The sequence below is a fragment of the Parus major genome, chromosome 3 (assembly GCF_001522545.3).
Source record: "Parus major isolate Abel chromosome 3, Parus_major1.1, whole genome shotgun sequence".
NCBI classification, from domain to species: Eukaryota; Metazoa; Chordata; class Aves; order Passeriformes; family Paridae; genus Parus; species Parus major.
The window spans coordinates 10,893,109-10,909,592 of NC_031770.1; the positions used below are offsets into that span (position 1 = coordinate 10,893,109).

The 16,484-nt window shown below is 41.2% G+C and overlaps 1 protein-coding gene across 8 annotated transcripts in view; it reads right to left on the reverse strand.

Moving 5' to 3' along the window:
• Positions 1–16,484, reverse strand: part of ATL2 (atlastin GTPase 2) — a 40,665-nt gene that overhangs the window by 17,873 nt on the left and 6,308 nt on the right. For all 8 annotated transcript variants that reach the window (XM_015620899.3, XM_015620898.2, XM_015620897.2 and 5 more), the window contains one exon: positions 2,194–2,471. In XM_015620899.3, coding sequence (XP_015476385.1) covers positions 2,194–2,471 — 278 coding nt within the window. The remainder of the gene's footprint in view (positions 1–2,193; positions 2,472–16,484) is intronic.

Consider the following 16,484-nt stretch of genomic DNA (forward strand, 5'->3'; position numbering starts at 1 on the left):
TAATTCAAAACGAGGAGGGGATGCTCCTGTAAAAAAATAAACTTTTACATCTAAACTCAGGTGTTGCTGTACCCAACTCTTACTAACAGGATCCTTGCAGCAGCTTGCTGAGTACACAACTGCTGCTTTTCCATTTCAAAAGAGCAACCATAACACTAAGGATCAGTGCTTGAAATGAGATGTCCACCTCCACCTCCCTGAAGGCACTGATCAACCTCTGTCATGCCCAAATCCTACCTGTGACTTCAGCTGGCACCAGTAAGATTTTTACAACGGCAACTTTTCACATGACCTCTGGCCCTCAGTTTAAGACAAGAAAATGGGATTCTGAAGGGGGTTTTTGGCAAATTTTTCATTATGCATGTGGACATATTAGCATCCACATAAAAGGACAATCCAAAAATTGCTTGACTGGGACATGAACTGAATACAGTCACTTTAGTTTTCTGTGCAATATTTAGTTCACAGAAAATACAGACTTGCAATTGAGCCTGACTAAAGATGGAGGGCTCAGACTAAGTACTATAAAACTATACCAAGATCTCTCCTCCTGTACTAAATTTGGATAAGCAGAGGGTATCATTTGACTTCACACAACTCAAGAGTGCTCCAAAGAGGAGGCGTTGCATTCATCCTCCATCACCCCCAGTTCCCATCAATCAGTTTGCAGCAGTTCTGATGCTTGTCAAACTCCTTCCCTAAGCCAATTTACGTCACTGAGCTGGCAGAAAAACAATTCAGCAAAGCGCAGTGTCTTCTGATGCATCAGTGAGTTGGATCAGCTCAACTAAGGGTCTGCAAGCACTACAGCTTCAGAATGGAAATGCCTGGCATGAAGCAGCACATGGAGAGCAAGACCTCTGTTCTTGGTAAGAAATAGTTGTTAGAGTAGATGGCCAATCTTGCTTTCATCTTCAGTTTAAGAGAAACAAATGCTATTTTGAAGGACATTTATAGAAAAGTGACTGCACAATAAAGGAAACAGAGAGGCCTGATACACAAGACCGAAACAGCATTTTAATCTGTTTTGCTATATGAACATTTGTTTCATTTCACAATCTGAAAATGAAGAGTATTTGTTTAAAATCCAGCCTTTCTGTTTTCAAAACTAACTCACACTACCTCTACCCAGCTCAGCATCTTGTTCAGATTGTTGAACGTAGGAGTTTGTTTTTCTTTGTTTGCAGTGATTGGTGGGGGTTTTATTGTTTGGTTAATTTTGAGCCGTATCAAATCAATCCATATCAAATGAAACTTTTTTCCTCCCTAGGTTAAAAGGCTCTCAAGAAGTTAGGAGTTCCAGCTTGGTACTCTGTATTCCTCCTACCCTATCCTCAGGGTCTTTCTTCCAGAGCTCTTGGTAAATGAGTGAGAGGAACTCAATAGCAGGTACTACTGGGATTGAGAGAAGAAAGTCTTTATTTGCCATATTTCCTGTAACTGCAAGGTTCATCTCGATTTTCCCTCAAGCCAGCTAGCACAAATTCGCTGCAAAGAACAGTGACCAAAAAAGGAATCGGTTCTGTGCCTCTAAGAGCTTCAAAAAACAAAAAAACACTGACCTGTAAATATCCACAATGCAGACTAAAAGAAACACTCCACAACCTGTGACAGGCAGATGTGTATGGTTCACAGAAGAACCTACTCTACCTTCTCCATATAAGCCAAGGGTTCAAAGCATAGTAGTCACAAGACAACACTAGCCAAAAGCTACAAACTAAAAGAAGAAATTAAATTTTGGATCAGGCATCAATCAAGTCAATAACTTAAAAGGATTTTAAGAGTTCCTGGACTGCATTCAGAAATGCATTCCAAGCAGCAAACAGGAAACTTTCTCCTTGCAAAAATGAGCGAGTGCTATAATATGATTTCAGGAGATAAAGTCAAAGCAAGTCACCAGGTGGAAAAGCCCTTCCCCAAAGCTCAACTAGAAGGCTATCACACTGCATCATTCAAGCTCTTCTCGTGTCCACTTACAATACCACTTACACCAATGAATTCCCTTGATAACTCCAAGATAAGGTACTTAAATACCCTTCTTCACAGCGTAGAAGCAGAGTAGCTGACTTCCCCTCCATCAATGTATCAGTAAATTTTGACCTGCTATATTTATGCTCAAGTTAACAGACACAAAGAGAAATTACTAAATTACCAAAGTACTTTTGTCCTGCAGGAAAAATCCAAATTACTCACCCTGTTATACATGTATCTAAGCATGAAGTCCAGCAGAAAAGATTTTCCTTTGCGGAAAGCTCCTGCTACAGACACAACTACTATGTTAAGATCTTTAATATGTTCCTGAAGCAAGATTTTTTCCAATGCTGATTCATCTAATTCAAAGTTATGGTCATCTTCATGAGCAAGGACAATCTGTATGGGGCGTGGCTTATCCAGTTCCACCTCGTCATCTGAGTCTGGCAGGGCATCTGAGTCTGGCAGGGCATCGTCCTCTTCTTCTTCATAAAGCTTACCTGCAAATTGACAGGTGAGAACACATTATTGTAAGTCACATCTTAGGGCAAGAAACACTTTTTATTGTGAAGCCTTGAACTGGGCTTGCATTTCCAGCAGGAAGGGTGATGTTCTTGGGGATGTAAAGAGGTCAATGGTACCTTTTGACAGCTCCCTGTCCATTTCCATCAGCTTTGTGTCTAGCCTATATTCCAGATCCTCTCTCTTTCAGATATTCTCTATGTATTAAGGAATCACAAAAAAAAATCCCAACCCTGATTTTCAGCTTCAAAACCCCTTTTAATGGGATCTAAAGTCAAGAGCCTTTTATTTGGAAAAAATTAATAGTTTCAAACAACCTCCAAAGAGGAGCAAAAAAGGGCATTTTGTATCACCACTTTCTTGTACTGTTGTAAGGGTGTTGAAGAAAATGAGTATTTTCTGTCAACAGGTTTGCTTGCCAACAGGTACAAGCAAGACCATGGATTGAGTACAGAAGCACAGGATAACAAATACCAGATGAACAAGCTCTGCTCTAATTCCAACAGTGTTTCAAGTCTCAATACACCACAGACTTTAGAACACCTATTCCATGTTTGCAAGACAATAATCTACTGAACATGTGCATGCCCTAACACTTCTAGGCTAAGAAAACAAGCAAAACTCCACCATTGAAGTAGTTTCTGGCTTCACATTCTTCCTACAATGCACTACTTAAGCAAGATTTAGTAACAGTATTAACTCCTTAAAAACAGTTAAGAGACTATTTTATACACAACTTAAGAATTAATAGCCTTTCAGGGTAAAACAGTAGCTTAAAAAACTAACTCAGATTAAAATTACTAATGAATGACAAGGCCTTCAGAGACACAATATACCAGTACCAATATCCTATTTTTTCTGAATTTCTAGAATTCAAGAGTTAATTGTATTAGAGGCCTCAAAGAAAACCAAACTAACCTATCCAAAGTAAAGTCTTCTCTCTTGTTCAGGCACCACAACACTGAAGTTTGTCCCACAGCAGAAATCATCTCTACCATTCCTGACCCCACTTTTCCCAGCAAGCATCTGGAAAACATCTTTGTGCTTACAGAATTGCCTCCCACTCCCAATTTACATTTTGCTGTGTCCTATTGGAAGCCCATGTGCACAAACCCGATCAAGGCACCTTCCTACCAGTTACTTATCTGGGATTATCACATATGATTTGCAGTACACTGTCCCTGTAGTCATGTTTCCATTTCCAAGACAAGGCAGCAGCCACCCCCAATCCTTTGATGTCTTGCTCACAGAGACATTTCCTGTGGAAACAGCCCACAAGTGTTCTCCTGCAGGATGCATCCATGAGGCACCATGGAACACACAGTTTCATTCATTCATGGCAGAGAACCTGCCAATGCTCACTGGACCTGTCAAAAGCCATTCCTGACAGACTTTGCATGTGAAATACCATTCTCAGCAAAAGACTTATGAACTCCAGTTCTGTGGATGTAATGAGACACTGCAGTTGTTACCATGAATTTGAAAAGCTGGTAACATGGAGACACTGAAGTTTCTCCAGCAACTGTCTCCCTAATCAGCTCTGACAATGCTGCATTAGATTGCAAAATGAAAGAGGATGTTTCCACTTCCAAGCATCAAATCTTGTGCTGTCCCAAAGCCCAATGGCATTAAATCTTGAAAAAAAATGATTTGAATTTATTAAGCTTGCTTGGTACTTGGTTTGAACAGGACATATACTTGAGTGTTTAAATCCTAAGCAGATAGAACTAAACTCCAACATTATCCAAGTGGGTGTGCAAAACAGTCCCCAGCATCACCCTAACTCAAAATTATTAACACAACAGGCAAAAAAATTGATTATACTAGCAGGCCTGACAACTGGAAAGAGTAATTTTTAAAAGCAAATCTGTCAACAGGACACCAAATTATACAAACTACATTGACACTGACTAGTCACCACTTCAGAGGAAAGCCTCTCACCTTTGGCCTAAAGATTTTGTACTCCCAAATATTAAACAAACCCTCTCCTCTTTTTTGAAGAGTTTCTAAACAGGCATTGTCTCACATAGGCAGGATCCTTTAGAGGCCAGAAAACTTGGGGAGGATAGCCCAAGTACAGAGGGATGAAGATTTTGACAGTCAGAAAGAAAGCTTCCAGCATCACGGCCTAGAAACATAAAGGGAATATTCTATTGATAAAAGTATTGAAGTCAGATCCAAAAGGTGCTTGTGTTTTAGCAAACACACAAAATGTTTCAAAGCCTGGGCTTCAAGGTATGCCCCTGGTAACAAGTGTAACTTGGTTACTTGAAACAGCCTCCTATTCTTTTATTTAAATACACACTTTGCTTCAGCTGCAGTAAGGGATTGGGTCTGTAAACTAGGGCAGACTGAAAAATGGTTTGAAGCCACACCTGCAGCTTCTCTTCAGTCACTTGGAGCCTGACGTTAGCCATCCTGTCCTACCTGGAAGTCATCAAAACTTGCCAGACCTCAAAGACCTCAAGCTGCAGCAGTATCCTTGTGCCAGTGCAGAGCACAGCCACACAAAACCTCTTCAGGCCAAGGAGATTTCTGAATATACAAGTGGAATGGTCCTCTAGCTTTAGTTATTTATAAACAAGCAGATTCTCCCTATCATAAGGAGATAGTACTATCAAGAGCTTACACACAATATGCCCATTAAAAGCTCACATCTTGTTAACAGCACTCTGTACCACTGAAGCTCATTAGCTCAGAGGGAACAGGAGAGAAGATTCATCCTAGACCGTACTCAACTCCTATTAGATTTCACTTACCAGCAGAAACTGCAAGTCAAGTCCAGAGCACCAAGTTGGGTTTGTTTGGTTGGTTTGGGTCAAGTTGGTTTGCTGGCTTTTTTTTCTTTTTCCTTTGACTAACCAGCCTAATATATCTGAAAGTTCCCAGCCTACCTACAGAAAAGACCATCATGGCCATCAGTCAAGCACTTTGGAGGGTGGAGAACTGCAGTGCTGACAGCTGTAAAAGAAACTTGATCCATCCAGAAGAGCTGGTTTGATAACTTCATGCCTAAGTGGCAGAGAACACCCCTCCTTTCAAGATTTTGAACTAGTTGGCAATTACCAGGACAGACATTGCACAGGTCAAGCATGTTAACTATAGAACAAGTGCTGCTAGTCCCAGCAACATAATCAGCATATGCCACCCTGTCAGGTGTCCTAAGCAGATGTCAGACCCTTTAGATTCTTTATCCTACCTTCTGGCTGCTCACCCTGTCACTCTGGCTAGTCACCATCTCAGGAAGCACTTAAGAAGCCTTTCTAGAAGGCTTCAGTATCATGGGCAGAAAGCTCACATTACACTTCCAAGAATTACTTTCAGTGCAGTCTCTGGAAACAAAGGTCAGAACAAGAAGCATCCCCCTTCACAGTCCAGTTCTCTGCAGAAGTCCTCAAAGTAGTTCATAAAATAAACATGCTGACAGCACTGTCAGGTCAACTCAGGCCAGAAGTTTATGCAATTCAGAACTCAAAGCCCTGTCCCTTGGCTGTCCCCCACTCCTCACCTGCCCCAGCACAGTCACAGTGTACTACTTAAAACTCGGAATTTAAGCTGATTTGTTCTAAATTCCACAGACTGCTCTAGGTTCTTGCAATAGTCCAGTCCCAGCAAATCAAGTATAAAAGACACGAGTACTAACTTTACAAGAGGTGACATTCACAGAATGGCCACTTCTACACTGAAGTCTTCCTAACTCGCTGGACAATACTTTGGGCATCTCTGTACAGGTCTCCATGACAATACATTTCAGTACTGCTACAGAGGCAGACTTTCAGAAAACAGACTTTCATTGGTTTGGGGGTTTTGTTTGTTTTTTGTAGTACATTTTGACACTTTGCTAAGCCCAGCTCCATCCCAGTAATGGAGCTACCACTCCAATTTCACATTCACACAAGGAGTGGTTGTTTCAGAGGAATGTTCCATGTTCTGCACACACAACAGAGGCAACACTGCCTCCTGCCACAGGATTAAAGACAGGCTGGTAGATTCACCCAACTCACTCATGGAGTTGATCACTATGCTGTTGGAAATTCCCATGTGCACAGAAGATCTGAACCTTGGGCTTTTAGTACATACATAAGAGTTCTCATCTGTCAAGCCATATGGCACTAGAACTTGTAGCACAGTGCTGAAGGCCCAGAAAATCACAACTATATTTTAGTTTTTTCAAGATGTTCACCTGACCTTTGAAGTTTCTGTAGTACTGAACTAAGAGACTCCAGACTAAGGTCACATCTGCTGCTCTGTCTGGAGCAAAAAAGTTCACCTGTCTGATGCAAAAAGATCATCAACTGGACTTGCCCCTGAAGTCTGCCATCCATTCACACCTATTACTGTGGCTGTTCACCAATCAGTCCCTACATCATTTTGGCTTCCTCCAACCTGAATTATTCCTTTAGAACCTGTGAGCTAATGAATGGTTCTGACTGGCACAATCACTTCCTAACCCAGGTCAAACAGGCTGAGAGACACAAGAGAAGCAACATTGTGCAGCAAGACACAGGAGCAGACAGATTTGAATGGGAGCAAATATAGCCAAGGGAAGATACTACCACTCAGTTTCCTATAAACTCCTCACTCCACTCTGTAACCACTACAGCATGACTGCTATTTATTCTCACCAGCTAAGTACCCAGAACAAGCACCATTTGTTGAAATACTAAGCCAGATTTTGAGAACAGTAGCTTCTTGTGTATGCAGGCAGTATTTCAACTGAACAAACCCCACTAAATAACCCATTTCTTAAAGCATGAGGTAAAATGAAAAGCTAATTCCTGCTTCCCCTAAGTACACAGCCAGCAGCTGATGACCTACTTGCCCTGCAGTGAAAGAACACGAGAGTGAAAACACTCAGACACCTGCATGCTATGAAAATAAGAGACAGCCTGCTTTAAATGCAATTTCTTTCCTTTAAGCACATTAATTGCCAAGAAGTACTAACACAGTTACCTTTAAGTTTCAGCTTAATACAGCCTGAACTCTTTGAACACATTACCTACACCCTTCTATTAAAAAAAAGCAGCACACTACCTGCTAAACTCACTTGGTTTTAGATACAGTACAGTGTTTTGATCAACAAGCACTGAATCACAATTAGTAATTGCTTCTGTGGACAGTGAGTTGAACACAATTGCCCACAAATGCAGCAGAACATTAAAATACATTTAAATCCCACTTGCTTTTTAGTTTTAAGTCACTTTCATTAGTGTAACTATCCCTCGTCAGTACTTCCATTTGGTCTATCGCAAGGAGTTTAAAGAGTATAAAAGCTGTAAATCTTCTAGCTGGTAATCTTAATATCTGGTTTGCACAGAAACCTGCACTTTGCCAGAAGTCAACTTCAAATCAAGACTCCCAGCACCCCTTCAGCTTTCAGCATCCCTTTCTCTCAGAACTCTTTCCTCCTGGTGCTCTACAGCACGACACATTTGCCTCCATACAACAGCAGCTCAAATCCCCCATTCACATTTCAATACAGATGCTTGACAGGGTCCCCCACCACCACCTGAAGGGTGAAAAGCAAACTGAAGTGAGCTGCACTAAGCTCAAGCCATCTTGCTTGAAATTTTGTTCAACCTCCACACCCAGAGGGAGTTCATGGCTTGAATCAAAAGCTTAAAATAATTTATCATGAGGAAACTGCTGCACTGCATTTCAATGTAAGGCATTCTCTCAGTGCTTCACGTAGAAAATCTTCCTTGGAGAGAAAGGAGACAAACTGCTTAAACATTTCTTGTTTCGGTGTAGCGAACGAAGGAAAGTGTAGGCATGTGTGAACTGAGTTCCAGAGGATAGAAAGAAAATATGTTAACCTTCAAACCTTATTTGGACACATCTTCTGTTAAAAAATAAAAATAATTACTAGATTTAAGCCACAAAATTGTCCTCCCCTTCCTTCCAGCAGTCCTACTCCATGCAATAAACTCACAGGAAGCTATGGGGCTCACACAGACCTTAATGCATCGCTGCTTTATTATTGCTGACTAGTAAATAGTGCCAAGTAGCTCATTTTAAGGCCAGAAATAATTAAATGTTTCAAATATTTCAGCTATAAATAGGACTGAGCTAAGTTCCAAAGACTTGTTTGGACATCCAATAAGACTAATAGAGGAGTAGGGGCAGGGTACAGGGGGAAAAGACACATTTAACTCCCCGTGTTCCTTCAGGGCAATGGGATGTTAAAGGGACGTATCTAGAACTGTTACATAAACCGTGAGCTGAGAAGCACCTGAAGCTACAATTCTGCAAGGGAAGGGGAAAAATAAAATATTCTGATGACCTAGATACCTCTGAAGCACCACAACTAATCAAACAATAGACCTGTCTACTCCTAAGTGCCTTAAATTGCTTCTGTGCTGAATGGTCGGCATGCATGCAGGAGCAGACAGCTCTTCCCTACACAAAATACTGAGAAGCTGGCATTTTGTGTTCTCCATTTACTGGGACAAAAAAAAAAAAAAAACAACAAAAAAACACCAGGTGAGAGGGAACCTTCATATAATGAAAGTGTGTAGCAAAAAAAGTCAACCCTCAAATTCAGCTCTTCTCAACCAATTCAAGTAAGAGAATGCCAATAAGCAGAGACTAAGACAAAAGCAGTACAAACCCCGTAAGTAAAAAAAAATATATAAAAGGGTTGATTTTTAGAAAGCACATTATGAACTTGGTAAGAAAGATGTTTCTCCATAGCTACAAAAAAAATTGTGCAGGGTAAGGATAGTGGCAAAGCATGCTTCTCATCCTTCTTCCCCTCTGCCCAAAAATCACAGCTATTAATAGCACACTCACTGAAGGACCTAACAGGATCTCTACCCACAGTAAGATTCACCAGTACTTTTCCAGCACTCTCAAAGAAAGCTGTATTAAAACAGTAAAGGCAGATGAAAGCATTAAAAGGCCTCTTGCCCACCTTTCCTCTGCTTTCTTACCCAACATGAAGGCTCTTGAGGATGGAAATAAGAGTACTCCAGATCTGACAATGTCCTAGTTCACCATGAATTCTGGAAACGGCAAGTGACAGCTCCTCACAAACACTGAAAGCTAACTGGATCCTTGCAGGCCACACACATTTAAACCAAACACACTTCTGCTTGTATTTCAGAGTGATTTTATTTAAGGTTGTTGCTCACTCAAGAAGTTGGTATTTTCTAATTGGTTTAGGCCCAAACCATGTTTTATGTACCTTGCACGTATCCTCATGTCAACAGCCAGTAATTTAAACAATGAGCAGCTAACCTAAATTGGTATTTTGAGCAAGAATAAGGAGAAAAGAATAAAGTGAGAGATGCCAACTGCAATTACCCCATTTTTGGTTTTAGCTTGCCAGTCAGAGGTGGTTTAGTTACCGAGATGTATCGCACCATGGCCACAGAGGAGCTCAGCAGAAAGCAAAGCAAGTGCTTCCTTTGGCTGTACAGGAAGGTATGCCAAAGGGTCAGGTTTCCTACTCACTTCCAGGATAAACAAGTTGTCAGTCACGAACACCAATGTAAGGAAACACAGTAAGCCAAAAAGGCTCAAACTTTTCCTTTTTGCTTTTAGCAAGCTGAATGGCAGCCACAGTGTGGCCAGCAGGATGAGGGTGGTGATCAACCTCCTGTACTCAGCACTGGTAAGGTCACACCTCAAATATTGAGTTCAGCTTTGAGCCCCTCACTGCAAGAAAGACCCTGAGGTGCTGGTGAAGGGTCTGCAGCACAACTCTTATCAGGAGCAGCTGAGGGAGCTGGGGGAGTTTATCCTGGAGAAAAAGAGGCTCAGGGTGACCTTAGCACACTCTGCAACTCCCTGAAAGGAGGCTGTAGTGGGGTGAGGGGTGGTCACTTCTCCCAGGTAACAAGTGACAAGACGAGAAGAAATGGCCTCAAATGGTGCCAGGGAAGGTTTAGGTTGGATATTAAGAAACATTTCTTCACAGGAAGGGTGGTCAGGTATTGGAACAGGCTGGCCCAGGATGTGGTGGAATCACAGGTCATCATAACTATAAATCAAGTGGATGTAGCACTTGGGGACATGCTGTTAATGGAGAACACAGCACCACCAGGATAACAGCTGGACTCTGATCTTAGAGGTATTTTCCAACCTTAACAATTCAATGAAGCTTCCAACCAAAAGTGATCTGTTGGGATTCAAGCAAGGCTGGTACCCTGGCTGGAGCCAGCACGGCAGCTATCCCCAGCTGCTCGGTCCATATCCCACGGCATCAATGTGATGGATGGCGAAAATGGCGATTTATTGCAGGGAAACTTAACATTTTATAGCCTGGGTTCACTGTGTTACTCCCATCTACATATGTCACACCTGGGTGCTATTGGCTAATTGCAAGAGGACTTACTATCCTAACAGAGAGGGGGTCTGCTAACTTTCCATTACATCCCGGTGTCTTCCGCTCCGCTATACCCTAGACTACAACACAATCTTTCAGCCCAACCTCAGTTCACACTCAGCTTCCCAACTCTCTTTCAGTTCCTGCAGCTAACAGAGCCTTCCAGCCAGTTTATCCAGCACTGAACTCCAGAATTCTACATCTCATTTCTAAGAATAAAGGGCAGTACAGAGCCAGTGTAGGTTTCTTTAAAAAACTGTCTTCACTACATCACACAGTTTGCAAAAGTGATCCAGTAACTACCTGCAGACAGCTCCATGGAACATTTTGGTTTCTTCTCCTTATCCCTTCTTGACTGTTTTTAACCTGGTAGGGTCACTGATACAAACCAGATGAAAGGGAAGTGTTACAGGGGAAACACAACATGCATCAACACAATTAACGCCAAGATCAACAATGCGAATCAAAACAGGAAAAAAAGTTCTACACAAGGCACAGTAAAAGAAAAAATGAAAAAAAAAAATAAATCACATTTTGCATGTCTTCACTTTATCTCCGCTTGAGGAAGAGATTTTTCTCACACTGCTACAAGAAAAACAGTTTCTATCAGGGTCCCTGCTGCTGAGCACGTAGAGAAACAGGCCTGGGCTGCCATATCCCTTACCTGTAATTAAACCATAATAATTGATACAATACCTAAGTCCATGCACTTAAAGCCCCACACCTACTGCCACAACTCCTGAGTCTCTGCCAGGCATCATTGCTGCTGCTACACACAAATCCCTTGTTAAGGCAACAGCTCAAAGTACATTAATTCTGCCAACAGGACAGTGCCAGTAACTGCCTCCTCCCCTCTCCCCATTGCCTCTTCAAGCCTGCTTCAATAGCACAGCTGAGTCTTAACCACCCACTCACAGGGGCTCTCCCACTCTTTCCCATTTCCAGCACTATGCAGCACCACACTGCCTTTCCTGCTAATTCTGCCACATATCCAATGCTGCTTAGAGTCAAGTCAGCTACAGAAGCCAAACCAGCAGAAAGTAATCCAACACAAGCAGTTTCCTACCAACTGTATCAGTCTAATAGGAATCCAACAAGCACTAGAACTGAAGACAAACAGCAGAGCCACGCAGCCTCCTCTGCAGGGCACAGCTCAGCTGTACTGTCGAACAGCCCAGGGCTGCTGCCCTCTGTGCTGGCACTGCTGTCTCAGGTCCAGCACCAACTTATCTTGGACACTAATGATGTGATGTGCTCTACACTCTGCAGCCTCTGAAACAGCCACACTGCACGGCTGAGGGGGAGGCACAAACTGCTTCACTGGGCACTGGTGCCAAAAGTAAAGTTCAGCTCTGTAACTACAACCCAGTTCAGCTGGAAAATTTCTCCAGACTCCCAAAACTCACAAGCACAGTTAAGAAGCATATTCATGTAGGAACTGACTTGGTGATATGTGATAACACTGCAAAGATGGGTAGACAACTGGGCTGTAACTGGATCTGACTGCGTGTTGCCAAAGATTTGTCTCTATCTGAAAGTCCAGATTTAGGCTGGGGTAGCCAACACATTTGTTAACCTTCACTTAAGAACAAGGTTTCCTTCCTTTACAAATGGAGGTTGCCACAGGTTTCAGTTTGTCAGTATTAGAGGCCAGGACCTGTGACTGGTGGGAAGACCTCGAGCTTGGCACACTCCTTCCTGCACTGGAGCAGTATTCCCTGGAACACACTGAGGGAATACACTGCACCCACTAAGAGCTGTGCCTATTGCAGAGCAGATTGGAAAAACACTGATTTCAAAATCACTAGGTAAGTTGTCCCAAGGACACTATAACACACACACTTCAGCAGCTCAGCTCCATACAAGCACCTTCCTATGTCCAAAAGGCTCAAGGCCCACCTACTTACCAAAGGATTTTTAACATCACGCACGACTCTAGTTACCACACAAACATCAGCCACTGCTACAAAACAAGTCTCAACAACTGGAGCATTTTTCATTTTTAAACACATTTCCTGGGACAGAAAATGCCATTATCATGTGTACATTGATGGCTGCTGGCCAGTCAAGCCTAGAGGTACAGAACTGAAAGTCCTCAGCAATATCAGGGGTAAGGCAAGCCATGCTTATCATCCCAATAAGAAAAAACAGAGTGGGGACTGCTTACTACTTCTCTTTACATCAAGTTCTCCAACTTGTCTAAATACACCTGGACAATCAAACTGCTTTTCTGCAGGACTAACCATATGTTGAGACCACAATGGTTTAATATACATCTTTCACCTGGATGAAGAAGAAAGAGGCAAATACAGCTCTACAAAGTCTGTATGCTATAGTACTCCTGTCCAACCAACAGTGTTGTCTCTGTAGATCATACTTATGTCCTCATTTGGTGGATCCATGAAATCTTTCCTTACAGTATAGAGAGTAAACTCTGGGGAGAAAAGCTTAGGATTGTAAGATGAACTGAAACAGAGAAAGCAGTGTGCTCCTCTTCAAAGCTCACAAAAGCTTAATCTAGTCCTAATGCACCACAGAAATAAATCAACAAGAGATTAGACTAAAGAACAGCTCAGTTTGATATCTGATTAATGACACAGTGATATGTCTGCAACTCAAAGTACTCAGAACAAGACTAAGAATAATATTCAATCTTTCACAAGCCAACTTCCAACCTCTTCAAAAGCATCAAATTGCATTTCAAGGGTCTTCTCAAATAAGCAGGATTTCACATAGCCTCTGAAGGTTCTACAAGCATTTAATCACATTTGCTATCTAAATGTTCAAGTAGATAGCATTTTCATTTTTCTGTTGAAAAAAAATTAAGTTTAAAAGCACAAGTTGCATTACTTAATGTATGTACTAGCAGTATTTTATTTTGAAAGGTTTTTGCCTTTTAAATCTCAGCATGTAACATGTAAGTCTTCAGCAGCTATTAGCTTTACAAAATATTCCAGTTCTATGTCCTAACCCTCAAAATCATTATTTACTGTACTTTTCCAAACTATTTATTAGCAACAAGCCTGACGTACCAGCAGTTAGAAAGATTTCCTTTTAAGAATTTTGAATTGCATTCCCTTCCTATCCTAATGACAAGCTTAAGACTTTGTTCTCTGAAAGATAAGTGTTAACTGCTTTGAGGGCAGCTTCAAGGCAATGTTTAAAATCTTGACAAACATAGTTCCTTAGTTCAGGATTACAAAGTATTTAAGAAACTTAATTCTCTTAAAGGCAAGATGACTTTTTGCTTTAAGAAAGTGATTTGATTATATCAAGAGCCTTAACCTCATTTTCTATAGCAGTCATTTTCACCATTATATTATGTCTAAGCAATACTTAAAGGAGGCCAAGCTTCTGTCTCCGTGCCTAGGAGTTCACATACTTCGAGTGACTTTTCCTCCCCTGAAATCAGGGCTGTGATGATTCCCATATTAGGCAAAGCATTGACAGATTGAACCTTTTATTTCCCAAAAGTTTACAGTTCCCTGAGTAGATCACACCACATGGACCAAAGCAAATAAACACCGAAAATCAGAAGCCAGAAGAACCCTTTTTTCACACAGAAGAGGCTGAGGAGGGGAACAAGACAGCAAGTTTGCAGGTAGTAATATCACAGGATTGGGTTTAAATAGACTGATAAAATAACTGCACTTATTCTTCCACTCAGCAGTACCACCCTGCTGGAGGAGATAAGAGGTGAGAACAACTTTCCCAAGTATGCACAACATAAGGAAAACAGTCCTAACACGTCAGTACAAGCAGCTGACACATGTTCTCCAACAAGTTTCTGTAACTTTCAATCCAAGTGAAAAAAAAAGCCACCTTGTTATCCTGGAGGCATTATCCAATACATTGCTCAAAAAGACATTCAAAATATTTTACTGAGACCAGTAAGAACTTGTAAATTCAACATGCTTATCTCTGAAGTGACAGTGGGAAAATCAATGCATTATAATTTGACACTAACTACAGACTGGAACCTGATTCTGATGTCACTGGAACAACAACTGCGTAAGAGCAAATTAAGTTCTACTCTCAAACATCAATTCAAACTGGAAATTGCATTCTACATTCCATGTCTACAACCTGTACAAAATCTTATCAGTTCAAGTCTTCAACATTTTGGCTTCTATTCCAGTCCTTTAAGAGAAAACTGCCAAGACCTGCAGAAGCAAATCCCACCTCGCCATGCAAAAATCACCAATATATAGGGCTGAAAATGCAATCTTCATTTGCTCATCATCTGCACTGAAAATACATTTGGGGGGGGGGGGGAACGACCCAATAAACTACCTGAGACATCTCCCCTCCTAGTAAAGCATATCAGAATTTCCCTCATACAGAGTGTAAATAGAGGCCAAGTAACCAAGCTGTGAACAAAAAATCCTTCCCCAAAAGACACTTTATGCAGTCCTAGGCTTTTGCTAATCCTCTCACCTATTCCTCCAGGACAGACAAGAGCAAGGCCACTCTGAAAGTAAGCTGTTTTTCTTAAAGTAATTTTTGCAAAGGCCCAAATGGATTTCTCTTTCAGCTTATACTTGATTTCCTACTAGTCCTACTGGTAAGTTCATCAAGGGAGCATCAAACAGGAATTCCAATATCCAGCTTACTGCATTTACTCAAGTAACTTCTGGACTGCCTCTGATGTAGTGCCATCTTAGGTGGCAAGCATTCTACTTTAAGTTTTTCCAACCTTAAAGAGAAACCACTTTCTAACCTTTTTTTTTTCTGTTTAGTTAATTGAAGGAAATACTTACATAGCTTCAAAGATCAAAGCACAAAGATCTACTATTCTCACACTAAAATGAGATATAAACCAGTCTTGTTACTTCAAGGAGTAACATCCCCATGGAGCAGCCAAAATTCCCAGTGACAGATTCCAGACAAACTGAATAGACAACTTTAGGAGGATGTTCACATGCTTACACATCCTGTAGAGATAATTATGGCCCAAGAACAGGGATGTGGGCTCCCTCCCTAACACAAAAGAGGACAGTGAGCTCCTTGCTTTGCTGCAGAACAAGAACTCCAGTTAAACACCAACTTGGGGAGTTGAAAGAATGAACTTCAAAAGTTCTTCCAACTTTTATATTCAAAGTGTTTAAAAAAACCTGGTAAGCACATGAAATCTTGTCTTCCTGGAAATGAACACTACACAGAATATGTTATTTCAGAAATAAACAGAAGCTAAAGGTCAGGCAAGTTAGTTACCAATGCTCTCAGAACACAAGTTCTTATTATGTATTAATTTGCTCCTAGAAATGCCTTGACTATAATCCTTATCCTAGAAGACATCTTCTCAGTTATTTTTTTGCAGCTAACTGAAACAGCAGATATCAATATGAGCCATGTTTTCATGTATATCTAAAACTTGCTCATTTGCTTGTTCTGGTCTTTCAGACACAAATCCCAACCCCAGAAATGTATTCACATAAATCAACTCCCTACACAGCACCACGACCTTAAAATCAGCTACAGGATGAGATAATGATTCTTTGTATCGTATCAAGAACAACCTTCCAAAACAAATGAAAGCTACTTCTGTCTTTCCTCCAGGATATATCAGGAAATTCAGGTTGCTGAAAATGTTTTAAAAAATGAAATCCAGTCAGCAAGAGTAAAGTCTAAACTACCACCATAATTTTTGTTGACCAATGGC